Genomic DNA, 19,027 nt, shown 5'->3' with positions numbered 1-19,027 from the left:
GACGTATAGTGTAGTCTGCCACCAAATTGCCAGTTCATGTGAAAAACATCCACTCACAATGCCAAAACGTTCAGCTTGGTCAAGAATGGTCATCTTAATTCCCAATTCAGCACAGCAAGGCCTGCGCCTGCATGAAAATCAGGATACACCAGCATTTCCGCATGTGCTATCTACCAAAATAGAGCCCTGAGTGTCCACATTCCCAACACTGTGACAAGAACTATAGTCTCTCCGAATGGCAACCCCTATTTTCCGGGAACGGCTTTGCTTTCAGTAAACAGCAAACTCGGGGAACTGTAGTCTTGGAAAATATTCGGCCAAATCCCTCCTCCAAAGTTCTAGAACAGACAACATCTACTGTCTCATGAAAATGACTTTCAAATTGAATGACTTTAAAAATGAATGTGAGTGTGAATGGTTGTCTTTTCTCTAGATGTGCCCTGAAATTGACCAGTTCAGTGTAGTCTGCCTTATCGGACTCCAGGTAAAACGTGACACTGAACAGGATAGAAATTAGAAGGAAGTATAGATTTAATAATTTAATTGCAAGAGACTTTATCAAACTGTAAGTGAGAACCGCCAGTCAGTACTATAGAAAATTTGAAAGCTCTCTGGTCAACTGTTGATGAGACAGTAACATGAAAGAGAAGGTGCGTGGACACTACTCTGAACTGAGACATGTTCACCTACCCACAATCCCTCAGTCGGCTGCGTGGAACTTGCAGGATCATTGACAAGAGCTTTATTGATCCGCTGCCACGGTTACATAAAATATCCCACAGGACACTGAGCCGCCAGACTGACTCAGCGCTCGATATGTGTCAGCCTCGTGGTGGTCTTCAATTGACCTAGTTTATGGAGGACATACTGGCTCTAGAAGATGTCATCTGCTGCATTTTGAGAATCTGGCAAGTTGGAAATGACAGACTTCTGCCTTCGGAAAATGCAAGCGTCCCACCCAGAACAAATCGATGTCGACTGAATTCACAAACTGCTGCGGTCTTACATCACACAGTATTTGTGAATCTTGAACTAACTCACAATAAACACCACATTTGTCTTTCTTTATTTGGTATATAGGGAATCTCATTGTCTGATTTCAACTGGCCTTTCAATCCACATGTTTGCTAGCTTTCGCAAGGAAACTGATGAGAACTGCGTTTCTCACAGAAAATGGTCACCTGAATTATTCTTTTGACGTGGCGGACTATGTTAATGGTGTTTAGAAGATGGACAGTATTCTAACAGCCTGACCTGTTGTTGGTAAAAACAACATCAAATAAATAACAAGAGCTCTTCAAAGCACTCAAAAATCAAAGATTCCCGTTGGACTGGATTGGGCCTCAGTTTATAGAGCCTACTGCAGAAAATGTCAGTATGCCATGTAAAAAGATTGGACAATATAAGATAGGATATAATATAAGATTATCAGCTCTTGATAATATTAGTGCAGATCTGATCAATGACAATCTTAGTGTATAAAATTAAGATTAAAATAATTAGGGGGTGCTGCAAAAACTTTCATCAAACAATATCTCGACAATTAAAATAAATGATAGTTCATCACAGTCCTCGGGTTTGTTTTATTTTCTTATAACGCATTGAAGTTGCTCAAAAAAGGATTTTATTTATTTTTGAAATGTAATAAACATATGACACTTTTTTTCCTCTGCAAAATACAACATCTTTGTCACTCACCTCACATCCATGCCTCACGGAAGTATTTTCTAATTGTGTATCATTTGAGGCTTCGTTTCGAACAGAGCCGCACATCTCACTGGCAAGGTTATCCAGCATGACAAGTCATTTCTTAGCTATACTTGAGACAACACTTTTACAACATTTGAAGCTGAACCAAAAGACTGTTGTGTTGCGCTGGCATGCGCACCCGCATCCCCTCCCTCTCCCTGGCGGCAAGCCCTGCAGGTGAGACGAAGCTCTTATCCCACCAGTGGGGGGTATGTGGAATTAGGGCATGCCACACAAACACATCTTTGTCTCCGTGTCACTGCCATACACACTCTGAACTAAAATGAGGAATCAGCTGCTTAACACGCTTGCCCTTTAGGGTGAGTTGAAACAGTCTAATCTGAAACAGAATACACATTCTTCTTCAAAGCAGTATAGGGATGGATAGCCCTCCTGATCTGGATTACCACAGTTAAATGAACTACAGCGGATGCCTGCTCACCGCTGGGGATAGGGACCGAGCGCAACCAAAAATAGCAAATATATGTGAATAATTGACACTCCCTTACAAGTGATTATGAATGCCTATTAGGGGAGTAAAGAAAAGCGATTTGAATCAGAAAATTATTTTTCATTGAATAGATGGGAGTGCATCGAATCAAACCGGGTCAAAATGTTCCACTTTAATATTAAACATTGGGATACGTATCAAATCGTCTTTTATTGGAGAGATATGCATCCCGAATATACATTTTATGAAACTTATTTTGTGCACGGTGCACAGTCGTGCTGGACGAGGAAGGTGCCAGGTCCAAACTGTTCCCACAAATTTGAGAGCATCCAAAATCTCTTGGTAAGGTGAGTGCTTCTTGACCTCAACCCGAGAGAGCACCTTTAGAATGAATTAGAGTGGAGACTGAGAGCCAAGCCTTCTCGTTCCATATTAGTGCATGACCTCACAAATGCGCTTCTGGAAGGATGGTCAAAATTTACCAAAAACACACTTTGTGGACAGCCTGCCCAGAATTACATCTCTACATACATCTATATTTTTAATTTTCTCTCTCTCTCTCTTTTTTTCTTTCTCTCTCGCTCATACACACTCACACACACACAATTGTGGGTAAGTCTGATGTAATCCAATGGTGTCAATCACATGACAATAAAGAACGGAACATGCTGCAGGGACTGCTTCCGGGAAGCAGTAAACTCAGAGCTGATCACATGATGACGGGGCCTGCCGAATGTCACTAAAATAGACAAATGAACCTCTAAATGGAAAAGGCTGCTCTGCGTAAAATGCGTAAAGAGAATAATAAGAGGATGTCTAATAACAATCTGTACATTCAGTGTATTTTCAGACGCGTTGGAACACAGTGTTGTACCACTTTTTTTACAAATGTTACTCGGATATTTGTGTCCAAGCGGTTCAAATAAGGGAGATGAAATGGGGAGGGGGGGCATAACCTCGTAGATTTGTCACTGGAAACTGATCACTCACACAATCACCATGTCCTTGTTGCAATTGCCCCTCCCAACATCAGGCAGGAAGTTACAAGCAAAGTGCAGAAGCCATAAAGGTTGAACACCACAATCTCTATGGACATCATGTCCCATTAGAATGACCCAAGTCAAGAAGAAACTTTCTCATTTTAGGAAGAAACCAGACTCCAGCTCTGGATCTGAAATTTTACCGAGTTAGATCCGAACATCAGGAACAAGCACAGTATGCTCCAAGGTTGCACTGAGTAACTGAGGCTACAAAACCCAAACATCTGTAAATGTGGTGCGCATCATGGAACATAACCCCGTCTGCCCTCTACAACCCAAATCCTGCAGCCAGAAAGATTTTGTCAACTTCAACACAAACTCAAAAATCTATGTCAAGAAATGGGAGACCGTTGCATAACAACCCATTGAGGAAACGCTAATAATGCTAACTCATTGGAGTGATTTGCAGCCGAGAGAAAAATGGTTAAGATGAAAATCAGCACCTCTAAATCTGAGACCGTGGTCCTCAGTCAGAAAAGGGTGGAGTGACCTCTTCAGGTCGGGGATGAGATTCTGTCGCAAGTCGAGGAGTTCAAGTACTGTATCTTGTGATCTTGTTCACGAGTGAGTGAAGGATGGAGTGCGAGATTGATAGGCGGGTCCGTGGGGCTGCTGTGATGCAGACTCTGTATCAGTCTGTCAAGAAGGTGCGCATCACAAACAGACTATTCAAATGCATGGCACCTCTTGTACATGATCCAATTCAAAGTCCTTTCTTCAGGAAAAATGGTCAGCAATATACTTTGCATATCTTTGGTTGAGTGTTTAAAATAAAACAGGTAACACTATATGATCTCCGATTAGTATAACACAGCAACACTTGCTAAAGTTGAACTAACATACAGTATTTGACCAGGTCTTTCTGCTTCGTCATGAATTACCATTCGCATATCTTTCTGTGAATATTATACTTACATTGCTCTTCTCTTCACACCAAATATTTCAAGCTTGAAGATATTTGAAATCATGGCTTTGTATCCTCCCTTGTTATAAGCGTAACTACCTGCAGAGTGGACCCTAACAAAAGGGTTCTTAGAAGTGCAATAGTCTGGGATGTACAGTATATTTTGGGAACCATACAGGAAAGCACAATAAAATGCATATTGCACTGAAACGAACACATTCTACTGCTTGGTGGTAAGACGGCCCTTCTTGAACAATTCAAGTGGCAGAAGGTATAAAGGGTATTTGGTACTTGCACTAAGCAAGCTAAACTCCTCCATAAAATTATTTCACATCTTCTCTCTCACTGCACTGTGATACAGTTCTGCTACGATTCCGCTGCATTGACCCAAGCTGAATGACTCCAGTGAGTTATTCATACTTGGTGCCAGAGAGTTTGATTACCACCAGCGCCTTGAGAAACGGACACCCTTCTATTTGTATGAAGAGAGCTGCTTCAAAATCTGACAAAATCTGACACATCCTATTCCAGTTTCCTCCACACCCAAAGCCAGCGCCATCGCTACCACCGCCGACAACCCAAACTCTTGCCCCTCCCCCCCCACACCCCCCGCCCTCCCCTGGGCCCCCTTCAGCCAAGCTGCATGTCTCTGGAGGACGCCTCTGACGTCAGCAGCTCGGCTGGGCTGTGCGCCAGCACTGTTGGCCCTTGATGGATGCCGTTGGTCTGGGAAACAGCTCACTGAGTGTGGAGCGGTACACACTCAACATGGCCAGCTCGAACACATCCAACATGCAGTAAACAAGCGCGTTCCTTCTCTTTCTTTTGTCCATCGCACACAATGGCAATTAAAGAATACGTGAAGGTGAGGCACTGTACAGCAAATGAGCAAAATAATCAATAGATGCCGGCTCAAAAATGTGTGCGGGGAAATATTGTAGTGCAGTGCCATTTTTATATGACATGAAAACTGGTGGGGCACCAACCACTTACATACCAAAAAGACTGCAGCACTCTATTTAGCACAGAATTTATTGAGCCAAGGCGCCCATTTCACATAATCTCATGTCGCAACACCAGACAAAAAATATGAATTCTGATATCATGACAGTCTCAACTCAACTTACTTTCACTAAAGTGACTTAGTCTGAAATCTGGGCCATTTTAATGGAATGCAAAGCTTGTATACTCACAGGAAGCCATGACTGACAAGAAATGGATGCACGTTTATTTTTTGAAAATAATAAATTAAAAACCGCAAAAGATCCTCAAAAAACACTGATAAATAATCACTAGTTGTTCTCTTCACAATTGTTCTCCTGCTTAAGTCTCGGACGGTGCTCACAGACCGCAATGATTATTTTGTCTGTTTGTCCACTTTTTCCTTGGGTGAATAGTGTAGCAAATTCGGCATGTAATCGCATCACGTGAATAGCTCAACATGCTCAGTTTTTATTGTAAACATTAAGTGGGAATGACAAATAAACAGCTTGACCTCCTATTTAGAGAACTGTGAGACCAAAGGTCTTTTCTTTGTTCCCTCGAACTGATGTTACACGATAGTCGTCCATTTCTTGAGCGAGAATGAGAACAAGCATGAAGGGATACTTAAACGAGTGTGTTTTAAGTAGGAACCGTGAAAACATAGTCGCTCTATGTGGCGGATGTTACTGGTGGGTAGTTTGGGAATGTATCCACCGTGACAAAAAAAAAAAGCAAAAGATGGACGTAAACACGAAAATTCAAGACAGCCCCTATTTGTGGTTGATTTATTCGGGATTATGTGGGCTGAAATTTACAAATCTAATCAAAGGAACACATTAAAGCAGATCCAATCATGATGTCGAAAAGTACATGTTTGAACGAATGTGTGTGTTAGTGGTTGTACCTGCAGGCCTGCTGCTGGTCTTCCTTTTCAGCCATCTGTCCAACGTCTCGGCGCTCACGCTCTCCAGCACAAAGTCATCCAGCATCTGCGGGTGCAGAGAGAGGTAGGCCTTCACTTTCTCATCTGTCAAGCCTGAGAAGCACAGAAGCAAAAGACTGTTTGAACTCACTCACTGCACAGCCTTTTTTCATGATTAACTAATGCAGAAAGATTTGGAAAATACATATTCGGGAAGTTCAAAGGAAAACAAAATATGGGAGTATGTGACATTGTTTTGTGCGCCAACATGTGACATGCTGTTACAATTGGGCAAGCATGGGAGCACCTGAAGTACTCATACAGGCGGGCAATGTTTATCTATGTTTACAGTCAAGCAATGTCTCAAGGGATGGGAGCCCCCAACAGAGGCCGCAGAATGAAGGAGGACTCGATTGTGCTTAATAGGCAATTAGGTTCTTGAGAGGTCGCTAAGTGCTGCTGTTTACTGTCTTTACTGTCAGGGAAAAGCCTTTCGCCAGATTATTGTTGAGGGGAATTTGTTTTGAATGCTGGACCGACATCTGATCGCCGCTGCCATTCACAAAGAGAAACCAACATATTTAGGTTATCCAGTGGCTTTAAGGATCGAGCTCCAGGTTCAGGACAGAAAATTAATCATACAATATGGCAGAAAAAGTCCCAACATAATGACTTTCGGTTCCATCCATAAGCCAAAAAGGGGTTTCAACAAAGTAAGACAGCAAATAGTGAGACAAAGCCTCATCTCATTTTAAAACACAGGAAGAAAAGCAGAACTATTGATTAATACAAAGAATTCATGTCAGATCTTTGAATACCAACTTGCGAAAAAGATTCGACTGCACCACACATTGGTTGCCAATCAGTCACAGGTCACATAGAGATAAACTACATTCACACCATCACTGAGTGGGAATAGACACCCACGCCGCATGGAACAAAACCAGGTGACTGTACCACGACTGATCAGTGCCTGTCTTTTAATATGAGTTAAATATTAGTTCAAACACAGATACAAACCTACATGTGCGTGTGTGTGTTTCAAGGTCTTACAGAACTTTTATTTGCAGGCAAATAAGGAAATGGAAGGTAGAGGTAAGGAGGATTTGGGGGGTGCAGGATGCTGCTCTGCAGTCTGACACTGTCCAGACACGAGACACCGGGCTTCAGAAGTGCAAGGCCTCGTGAAACTCCTGGCCAGCTCTGACGCAAATCGGCGGAATATGGCTTAATAAATCAAAGCAACTTAAGGGGCTGGGGGAGGGTCGAAGAGAGCTGCTGTCGGCAGAAACCAGAGCACGGCATTGCTCAAACTTTTGTGCCGTTTGGAACACAAGGAAGTGTTTACTGTCATAAGTAGCACTTACTGTACACACACACACACACACACACGTAAATGTATGTGTATGTATACACACACACACACACACACACACACACACACACACACACACACACACACACCTGTATATATATAGATAGAGAGAGAGAGAGTTGTATTTGCAAATTGACCATTTGATTTGCACATTGAAATTAACCCAACAGGCAAGGTACGCATGCCTAATTACAAAATACTATTATATAAAAGTTATCTAAAGTTATGTGAATTATTAAACGTAAACTCTTCTTTTTAATTCTGAAATAAAAGTCTCAATAATTACAGTTCAATTTGAAAGAAGAAGTTGTGCAGTGATGATAATGAAGATGACGGTGAATGTGTGCAAATTTTGCAGCAGTGATGGATGTGCACATGAACGAAACATTTTATTTACACAAGAATTTAGTGACGGGCATGTAAACGAGGTGACGAGCACATACTTTCACTTCTCTAAAAATCAACAAGAAAGATCCGGGGCCGGGGGGTAAGCAGGTCAGGCAGTGTGATGGCAAACTGATGTGCTTTAATTGTTTCAACATGAGCAAAAAGCCAAATCTGGCTATGAAAAAAGAAAATGCTGTAAAGGAGGAAAACAATCATTGAGAATACTGTTAAGACCACTGATGACCAAAACGCAGTGTTTATTATTTGCTTCCTGTCTTTTCTCTGCTCATCTTCTATATTTTGCATCTCAATATTCAGTGAATAAATTCACTACACCATACCGGTTATATTAGTGAAACAAAAAAGTCATATACTTGGGACCTGAATGCAGATGAGCAAGTCAGCAGCAGCTTTTTCAACCAGCTATTGAGATACCCTCCTTCATTTCTTAACATATTTGGTGACCCCCCATTTGCCTCCTGCATTGCCACATCTCCTTTGCACGGAGTTGATCAGGTTGTTAATTGCGGCCTGGGGAATGTTGGCCCAGGCCTCTTCACCGGCTGTGCGAAGTTGCAGCAAATTGTCAGGAACTGCACGCCACGTCGTATAGGCCGATCCAGAGGTTCTCAAGTATGCTCAATAGCTGGCAAGTCTGATGAGTATGCTGGCTCTGCAAGAACTGGCATGTTTTTAGCTTACAGGAAATGTGTACAGATCCTTGCAACCTGAGACCTCAGGATCTCATTATTGTATCTGTGTGCATTTTCAAATTTATTAACCTCACCGCCACGAAGGGCAACTCTGTCCACAACGTTGACGTCAACTAACTGCTCGCCCCATTGATGCCATACACGTCAATGGGGTGTCAACCGCTGTCAACCGCAATGTAGAGTAAAATATGGGGATTCATCCATGAACAGAACAAATTTCCGAGGACGCCATAAAAACGAGATCATTTTGCCACTCAAGTCGGTTAAGCCAACGAACTGCAGTCAGGTCGAGACCCCAATCATGCAGATGAGGTTGCCCGAGAAAGTTTATGACTGTTTAAGCAGAGCTCCTTAGGTTTTGTGAAAACAGCAGCTGTCCAGGTGGTTGTTCTCAGATGATCCTGGGAATGTAAGATGCTGGATACATGGAGGTCATGGACAGTTGGAGGTTGGTGAACTGGTTACACGTGGCCTGTGGTTGAGAGGGCGGTTGGATCTGTTGCCAAATGATCTGAAATGCCTTTTGGAGATGGCTTATGGTAGAGGTATTAACATTCATGGGCAACAACTCAGGTGGTCAGCTTGCCAATCGCTGCGTCACAGATTTTGTATCCATAGAAAACTTCTTCAACCTTTGAGTTCAGCTCATGTAAAATGGGAACACAAACCCAATGGTTGCGTTGATATTTTTCTTCAGTACAGTACATGCAGAAATGGGAATTTCCACTTGCTCGTTAGTACTGACAGACGTTTCGTTAGTTCGTCACGGACGGACTCCCATTTTTGCTGGCGGATTGCCGACTGATGGTAACTGACAGAATAAGCGCTGTCGCAAGAGATTCTTGGTTGTCCGACGACTGACGTGGACCCGAAGAAAAATAGATGAGGGGCCTTTTAGGGATGAGAAGCAGCAGGAGCAGCAGTAATATATATATATATATATATATATATATATATATATATATATATATATATATATATATATACACACATACACACACACACACACACACACACACACAGAGTATATGTATAACCATTTATATATATATCCATCACTGACGTGCCCACCACTGAGTATATGTAAGTCATAACAGCAGTGCGGGATATCAACACTAATTATCTCGAGCAGCACAAACAAACAGCCTTGCTCGGATTGTGACATCCTCAACCATGCCTACACTGAACGCTTAACATGTCGTAGCCAGTCAAAGCAATTAAGTGAGGGGAATTGTTTGACTGGCACGCTTCTTTTCAAAATTGGATTGTATTGCGACAATCAACAACTTTCAGATTGCCAAGAAGAGAAGGACTAAAATGGATAGAAATAAAGGAAGGACATTGCAAGCGTGTGGCTTTTTATCAATAACAAATAGTGCCACCCTGGTCACGTTCTTGTCAAGGGATGTTTTATCACAATATCAAACTGTTCGCAATTGAATCCTTATTAGATAATTTCCTGATGTTTGAAGTATTACTCTGATAATGACTATAATATGGACTAAAAACAATAACTAAGTTACGAAGTCTATTGACTGGATAACAGTACCTTTGGAGTCATGCATTGGCGGTCAGCAGCTTGTTGCGCTGCATGTTCACGGATGAGTTGAGCCCATTTGGCAGAGACGTGTTGCCTGACTCAGACTTGTGCTTCCTGTGTAAAAACCGAAGCCTGAGTTCATGCAGTGAGGTATTGTTATGTAATACTTATCTGGACGACAACACACCACACCCTGACAATGGGAAAGGGAAGGCCAAACGAGTCACAGTCTGTCTGGATCGCTGCTCTGATCATTTCAAAATTAACCATGCAAAGTCTCACAGTCAATCAACAAGATTTGGTTATACCATGTTTTGGGTGAACAATGTGTGCAGAATTTGAGCAAAACAATGGATTTTTGGAAACTACAATCCCAGTCTAAAGGCTTTTTATTCAATGAGGTAAGGGCTGACTTTATATGGAAGTAAATTGCTGTTGGGAATACGTATTTTGCAGGCTTTCTGATCTATAGTGATTTTAAAATGGACTGACATCAAGCCACCTAAGAGCAAAGTCATTTCTGAATAAATACAACATCCTTCTGATTTATTTCCGCCCGTTTTCTCAATCAGGACTGGAAAATCTCGAACTGCTTGATGACATCTGACCTGTTACACTTTCACACAAGAAGAAAAAGCCCCAGAGTCTATTTGACGCCGCATTTCTTTTATATGAGGCTCCTTTAGAGAATTGCTGAAAACAAGAAAGTGCTATGAAGCAAGGCCTTATTTCTCTAGCCACAGCCTTTGTGTCGAACAATGATTGGGGTTGCATGAGAATGTTCTCTTCTCTTGAGCAACATATTTGACTTTCGGTGTTTTTTTTATTTCTGTGGCAAGGCTGCTCGATTCATTTGAATAAAGGAAGGAAATTTCAATCACAAACCAAGCTGGCAAAGCGTCAAGGCTGAGACATGACTATCGTTTAAAGGGATGAAGACAGCTGCTATGAATGTGGTGTAGATGTGCAGATGGTGAAACAAACCTGCTTGTAAATAATGGCACCTTCAAAATAAGTGTGAGGGAATTCTAACAGCGGTTTTATCCAATTATTAGTTTCCTGTACATTGGTAATCACTAAATGTTGTTTGTAGCTAACAAGTAAATGTTTTTTGTTTGTTCTTTTCAAAATATGAGTGGAGGTGATGTGGACATGACCTTCGTGAGCTGTGCAGGAGAAATGTTAAGTGAGCTTGTGCCTTTAGTGCTCCAGTCAGATGATGTCAAGTGGTAAGGTCACAAGTCTAGCTGATCTTTAGTGGGCAGCATGTTTATTCTCTGCTACACATTCATGAAAAATGAGCGAAGAAGGGGAAAGGACCACTTCTATTGAAGCTTACACTGCCTGGCACAGAGTCAAGGGCAAGCTGCCAGGGTACTACTTTTCACTTTTCATGACAAGCGTCTGAGGCAGGAAGGGAGCGGATGTGTGAGGGGTGGGGAGTGGCGGGTTGGATGCAGGGTGCGTGCGTCAGCAGCTCCGCCTGGGACTCCCTTGCCAGGAGGTTTGAAGAACATATGTGGGTCTTATCTTATCTACTCTCTAAAAAGGGCGTAGCACAGCAGCCGACACTGACATTCAGTGGGCACCAAAAGTGACGATGGACAGGCCTTGATTTCTTTCCCACATTTCACCTCATATATTCATCAAGCCACGAGGTGAGTGTGTGAGCATATACAGGTGACTGCACGCACATTCTTCTTGTACTCCTTTGCAGAGTGTGTTCTAACCTACACTGATCAATCAATATGAGGCCGTTCAATGGTGTCAGATTTAGTAGATAAACATCATGCTTTTTGATTAGGGGTGAGACAAAATGTTGTTTGTCTCATATCTTGTAATCAATGAGAGAGTCAACCAAATATCAAGTTTGCTACACACCGAAAATAAATAAATAAATAAATGATATATACACAGGAGGTGGCCCGGTAGTCCAGTGGTTAGCACGTCGGCTTCACAGTGCAGAGGTACTGGGTTCGATTCCAGCTCCGGCCTCCCTGTGTGGAGTTTGCATGTTCCCCCCGTGCTTGTGTGGGTTTTGTCCGGGTACTCCGCTTTCTTCCCACATTCCAAAAACATGCATAATTGTGTGGAACTGATCAGTGATTAGTTGTAATTGTTTATTTAAAGCACTACTTGGCTGCAACCAGCAGAGGTACGATTGATATATTCCCAACTAGTTTCTTGTTTAAAGAAGAAAAGCTGATAAAGCCAAAATCCTCCACAATGACAACGCTTCCATGAGTTTGCTCAATGTGACACTGGCACATGAAAGTTTAGACACTTTCAGCACATTAAAAACATTTTTTTAAATAGAAATACTGGTAAATCAGTTTGTTGAACACTATTTTAATATTAATTTAGTTGACAAAGGATATCTTTTTTTTTTTAATCGGCAACTATAATTCATAGTCGCGACAATATTATATTGTGAATAATTGTGAGCCCCATTCGAAAACCACATGTGGTGGAAAACATGGAGAGAAAGAGAGAGAGAGACCTGAGGATCTCAATGGAAATGTAATTTGCATTATTTCCACTTCCTTGGCCCAGGTATACACATCAAGGGATGGTGCTATAAATGGCAAACTGGGATAAGACATCTTGGCATGTGCTCACAGGCAAGTAGTGAGAAATGACAGACATAAACAGTATCAAGAGGAACATCAGCTAACTCTGTGATTGAACTGCAGTCCATCCATGTTCTATACAGCTCATCCTGTTTGGAGTTATAAGAAAGGTTGAGTCAAACCCAGCTGACAGCCAACTCCATCCTGAAGTGATCGCCTGTCAACCGCAGGCGATTACGAACGTGGCATTGAGCTACAATTGAGCCTGCGCCAGCTGCATGAAAGTGAGTGTGACTGTGACCCATCATAATTTCACATCAACTCGCTTCAATTGATGAGAATTTTGAGGATGGTACCAATCATTGTGCCTCAGAGTCAGTATTTTGTCCAAACCACAGGTTTAATGTAAATGCTGCGACACCACATTCCCCTTCCACCACCTCCGCCGCTTCCCAGAGCCCCGTACACGATGGGGTCGCGTTCGTCACCGCACATCTGGACTGATGTCGAACTGATGGGAAGTTGCTAATGGGAACCACAGAACTCAGATCCTGTGTCTTCTCCTGTATCACGTTTTTCGATGAGCTCCAACATGAGGACAAGTTGGAAGGGAATCTATCCGTCTGTGGCCTTTTCCCATCCCCTCGGATACCGAGACTTTGACCAGCTGACAAAGGGGTCAATGGATGGAGGATGCCTTGAGGAGAATGTCATCTGTTTTGTCACTAACATCGTGCACTGTGCCCTGGCGTTGAACCAGTGCTCCGCAGATTTTGACATAAAGGTTTCAAACTGGATCGCAGGCTTATTTTTTTTGGCTTGAACTTCATGTATTTAAAGCAAGAGAAAAAAGTCTTGCTCAAGGGCTCCCCCTAACAATATAAACAAAACCCTAACAGCATTTTTAAATACTTTCATATTGCAACAAGGGGGCAATAAATGGGCGTGCTGACAAACTCTTCTTGTAATGTCATGGCTTAAAATGAACATTATATGCTCTGCAACATCAGTGCACTTATTAAGACTTTAAAAAACATTGTTGGTCCTGATGGTGATGCTAAAATAACATGAGACCTGCACCTGGACCTGGACTAACGATACAGTATTCAAAGACACCACACCACAGTGTAGTTGATACTAGGGGGGAGACTGTTGGGATGAGAAAGATGCTGTTATACTTATTATACCATGAAAAGCATTTTAAAGTTCAAGGGTACCATAACTACATACTTTGTTGTGGGCAAATAGTACTCGAAACTGACCTGACTGCATACAAATAACTTTCCAATTTTCCAGAGGTTTCTATGCACCCAATCAGGCTTGAAACTATACAACCAACTGTAAATGTTTTGTCATCTGCTAATTTCTAAAAAATTGTCAGTGAGTGAGCAATTATGAATTTTTAGAATATTCTCATCCCAATGCACAAATAATTATTATCATATTGAAATACAGTACAGTATGAAAAAGAAAATATGAACACGATGATTATGACTTCAAGACAGGAAATAAGTTCTCTTTAGAATGTAGCATAAAAGTCTCATTATGTAAAGTATGAAAATATTTCATATTGCAAAGCAGCGAGTGCAAAGCACTACGGATTGTGTTTGTTCTAGCATTTAAAGAGCCTGTGTTTGATGTGTTCTTAATGTGTTTGACAATGCGTTTCTGCAGTACGGGAGAAATTCTCCCATCTCGGCTTTTGACACAGCCAGCTTGCATAATGTGGAAATTTGTTTTTGTGTGAATAAATCCAATGAAAGCAATTAAATGAGAATACCGTGCACATAACTGAACGCTTCGGAGATGGTGCGGATTGCGAGTTGAGCAGGTTGCCAGGCAGCGCAATGCGCACAAGGGCATCAAATACCAAAAAAAAAAAAAAATTGTCACAAACATTCAATGATTGTAGCTCTTTGCAATTGGCGCTTCAACTCCAAGCCCCATCGGCATGTGGGAATGCTCCTCATAGGTGAAAAAAAAAGTCAGCTGGCGCTGATCCATTTAGTCCCCAATTAATGACATAAAGTTGATACTCTGCCAGCAGTGTAAATTAGTGGGGACCACATATACAGTCGTATGTGAGACAAGTGACAAGTTCACTCAAGATTTGATATGTTTACAGCTTTATAAGTGCCAGGGAAAATGTTGGTGAAAGCGAGCTGCAATGCAGTCAGGTCATGAATGTCCAGAATGAGGACTTGCTGCCTGACAGCAGCGTTCTTCATCCAGGTAGGCAATATTTTGAAAAGCCAATTGGGTTGAAAAACATGCACGAGAGATCACATTAGGGTTGACCTTAAACGAACACTGCGGGCCAACAATGCGGTCACACACGCCACTACAAACAGCTGGAACTACTGTAACTGTGTGTTAGGGTTACCCGATTTACAATGAGATGTGCAAGCGGTGACGTCAACATACCACGAGTCTGCATTAGCTGCCCACTCTTGCATCAAGTCCCATTTCAGAGGGGGACAAACAATGGAAAACATATCATCAGTTGCTGCAAAACAAACCACAGATAATGCAGCCCACCTGTGCATACAGGCCTGTCACATGAAGAACCCAATGCCATGTCTTTGTGTATAGTAAGACTCACGTCACAATTAAATCTGTTGTTCTAACAATGCTATAATGTTACAGAGTTTAAAAAAAATATGGTAAGAAGAAAAAAAATTCTCATCCAACCAGGGTCACAGATGTGCTGGAGCCTATCCCAGCCGAATTTGGGCAGTATAGGCAGGGTACATCCTGAACTGATTGCCAGCTAATCGCAGAGCACACATAGACAGACACCCATTCACATTCACAATCACTCCTAATCACAATTAACCCACCGTGCATGTTTTGGGAATGTGGTAGGAAACTGGAGTACCCAAAGAAAAGCCAAGCAGGCGACACGGAAACTCCACGCAGGAAGGCCAGTGCCCTATTCGGACCTGCCACCTCTGCACTGTGAGGGGGACGTGGTCACTTTTTAGTTTTGTAATCTTCTCCTGAGCCTTGCGTTACAGGGTTTATTTATTTATTTTTGTTTATGTATGAACATACCAAATCTGCCCATCTGTCGAAACCTTTTGGTTTCCTCAATGCTCTGCCTGCTTTGGGATCTGACCAGTCGAAAATCATTACAAGGCAGGCATTACAGAACAGAAATAAAAACTAAAAGAAGGTTTTCTTGTCATGGCCTGTGTGGAAGAAGGTGTATTTTCTTAATTTGCTATTGTCTTTTTCAAAGCTCTTTTCAGAAGACATTGTGCAAAACATTTGGAAACAAAAATATATCTCTACCAAAAGAACTTCGACACTGATTAGAGTACAACGATCGAACACCTGATCACGTGATAAAATAAAATAAGCCATTGTGAAAAAAAAGTGAAATTAATACCCAAACAGCATGTTTTAGTTTGTGTGCTTTGCCATCAGTGACATTCTAAGAAATGCACATTCCCTAAAGGTAACCCGACTCTCTGAATATCTCATGTGACGTGCTAGAATGTGTGCAAGTTAATCGCAAATGCTATCAAACACAATGTTATCCTTGCAGCAGACACATAGGAGGAGATCAACACAGTGTACTTCAGTCCGAGAATCTCTACGAGGAGATGCGAGTGTATCTGGGGGGGTGGGGGGCACTGGTGACTTTTCAGAGACGTAAAAGAGATCGACAAGATAATAACCATGTGACATTAATTTTACAAAGGAACAGTTTTCATGTTACATTTTGGGGTAGTTTGAGAATATATTCATAGTTACTTTATTTGGTAATCCCATATAAAAGGTTATACGACTTTATACAAGAACGAAGCACCTGATTATTGGCCTCAGTGCCCACTCAAGAATCATCCACAGTTAAGAGTATTGAGGGATTAAAAAATGTTAAGAATGTTAAAATGGTTGGATCAAAGTATACTTTCTTCATTTGAAATGTTTTTTTTTTTTTACAAACAAAGCTTTTGTATATTTTTTGTTATTTTTCTTTTTTTAAAGCATTTTTGTCTCCTTTCTGTCCCCTACTTTGTACCTTTTTTCGGTTACGTAATTATTTAGTTATTTTATTGACATTTCATGACTTTTTTTTTCCTTTTGTATTTTGGGTATTTCATACATGTAAGGGATTTCACCTTTTGCTCGCCTTTATTGTTGTGCTCGCACTGAAGAATATCGTCGCTTGTTGCAGTTTAAAAAAAATTAAAATAATAAACCAGATGATAGACTTACACTACTGTAAATGCATATACAGGAGTCTTTATGTTTCTTTTAGTTGTTCCTTATTCACTGTCCCATTTGGTGCTTTAACATTTGCAATGTTGTGTAAATCAATCCCAATTCGCTTTGGTAGTGTAACACTTCTGCAATAACCTTACGGTAGATGTATGAATGCTTAATAATTATTATTGCTTTGGCCCCCAAATTTTATTTTGCTTAGGTTCCCTTGGGGGTCGTGAATTGATTTGCAACATTTCTTACAATACATTATATGAAATGTGGTAATTAACGCATTTCTATAAACGGACTGCAACTCTAATATTTTAACGGGAATAACAAGTTATTTCGCATTTTTTGTTTATTATGCTGTTTGGTTATTTTTACGGTCCTCGGCATGACTCGCGACCAACACGCTGCATGTTTTATTAAACCGGACCGCACGCGCAATACAAGCAGCAAATCGTGTTGCTTCCAGCTCCACACCCGTGGAGGAGCCATCAATGTGTCATTCATAAACTTAAGTGGCCTCACATGAGGAGACAAGACGCCAAAATGTCGAAACCTCCGCACGGAATTGCTGCCGCGCGCTCTCCGCTCCAAGTCTTGGATATCATCTTTATAATTTGCTATGTCTTAAAAAAATAAGTGTACCTACTTGCACCCAGGAAGCAGTCCGTTAACCTTCTGAAACAGCTTGTCGAAGACGGACCATCTTCCATTTCGGATAGTGAGCATAAACTGAGAGATGAGCCGCGGAGAAAAGTGCGCTGAACCCAACAACAAGCAAGAAAAAAATATTATAACTTAAAAAAGAAAAAAACTATTCCAGGACAAGATGAGTCCTCAATTTTAGGAAGTGCGAGGAGGGTCGTGCGCTGGCCCCCGACCACTGCCACCACCGCACCTCCACCAGGCACCGCTGGCCGAGGTGTAACTCCTGTCTGTCCGCCTCCTCGGCGTCAAGCTCCGCCGCGGATGTGCAGCAGAAGACTGGGCAAAGCACGGGTGACGGCGGAGGAAGCGAGCGCAGTCAAATACGCGCACACGCACGCATCGCCGCTCAAACACACCCGAGCTCGCGGAGAGGGGAAGAGAGAAAGAGCGCGTTGTCAAGTCAGCCAAAAGCAAACGTTTTCCGATGATTTGGTTTCACAATAAAATAAAACAGATGCGCCTTTCATTGCTTCCCCCAAGGGCACTCTTTAGTAGCTCACTGACCGCGACAATAGGTACACTAAATAAATCCAGAGGATTAGGATTAGCTGTAATGAAACTCTATGGTGCAATATTGCTGGTTGAGATGACTATAACTCGGTACGGCTCCAGGATTCTTTATCTCCAAAAGGAGGGCTTGACTGAGACATGGAGATAGGAGGGGGGGGGGGGGGGGGGGGCTAAGAACATAATTTGTAATTATATTTATATTGTATATATATATATATATTATATTATTGTAGGGCGGCCCGGTAGTCCAGTGGTTGGCACGTCGGCTTCACAGTGCAGAGGTACCGGGTTCGATTCCAGCTCCGGCCTCCCTGTGTGGAGTTTGCATGTTCTCCCCGGGCCTGCGTGGGGTTTCTCCGGGTGCTCCGGTTTCCTCCCACATTCCAAAAACATGCGTGGCAGGCTGATTGAACACTCTAAATTGTCCCTCGGTGTGAGTGTGAGCGTGGGTGGTTGTTCGTCTATGTGTGCCCTGCGATTGGCTGGCAACCGATTCAGGGTGTCCCCCGCCTACTGCCCGGAGACAGCTGGGATAGGCTCCAGCACCCCCCGTGACCCTAGTGAGGATCAAGCGGTACGGAAGAAGAAGATGAAGGTATATTATTGTATATATCAAATAAAATGCTGGAGCGTCTTATCTGCAGCTACACAGATTTTTGACAGCATCACCCCCACCCCCTTTTTCGGCCCAGTGTCGAACCTTCCTTGCTGTAATTAAATAAGGCCACCAAATTATTGGGCATATGCATCGCTTGTCACTAGTGGCGAGCACGTCTGCCGAGAAGCCGAGAAGGCAGAGAAGGTCTGCGTTTGAATCTTGACAAGGGGGCTATCCTGTGTGAAGTTTTCATGTTCATGCCGTACATCAGCACGTCAAAAACATGCACATTAGGTTAACTGAAGACTCTAAAGAAGACGGCTGGGACAGGCTCCAGCATGCTCGCTACCTTCATGAG

General features: G+C 42.3%; 1 protein-coding gene and 1 long non-coding RNA gene across 9 annotated transcripts in view; one reads left to right on the top strand and one right to left on the bottom strand.

Annotated features, from left to right (window-relative positions):
- Window positions 1–19,027, bottom strand: part of pde10a (phosphodiesterase 10A) — a 54,591-nt gene that overhangs the window by 18,753 nt on the left and 16,811 nt on the right. For 2 of the 8 annotated variants that reach the window (XM_052079595.1, XM_052079594.1), the window contains one exon: window positions 6,033–6,164. In XM_052079595.1, the coding sequence (XP_051935555.1) occupies window positions 6,033–6,164 (132 nt within the window). Of the gene's footprint in view, window positions 1–57; window positions 453–6,032; window positions 6,165–10,074; window positions 10,178–17,502; window positions 17,927–19,027 lie in introns of those variants that run through there. The other 6 variants (XM_052079596.1, XM_052079599.1, XM_052079597.1 and 3 more) reach the window with 6 other exon arrangements.
- LOC127610010 (uncharacterized) lies at window positions 10,251–14,117 on the top strand. Its single transcript, XR_007964714.1, has 3 exons — window positions 10,251–10,466; window positions 12,619–12,923; window positions 13,034–14,117. It is a non-coding gene; the product is annotated as an uncharacterized LOC127610010 (long non-coding RNA).

The sequence above is a fragment of the Hippocampus zosterae genome, chromosome 11 (genome assembly GCF_025434085.1).
Source record: "Hippocampus zosterae strain Florida chromosome 11, ASM2543408v3, whole genome shotgun sequence".
In the NCBI taxonomy this organism is placed as follows: domain Eukaryota; kingdom Metazoa; phylum Chordata; class Actinopteri; order Syngnathiformes; family Syngnathidae; genus Hippocampus; species Hippocampus zosterae.
Note: the sequence above shows the minus strand (reverse complement) of the source record. Positions and strands in the feature narration are given on the sequence as shown.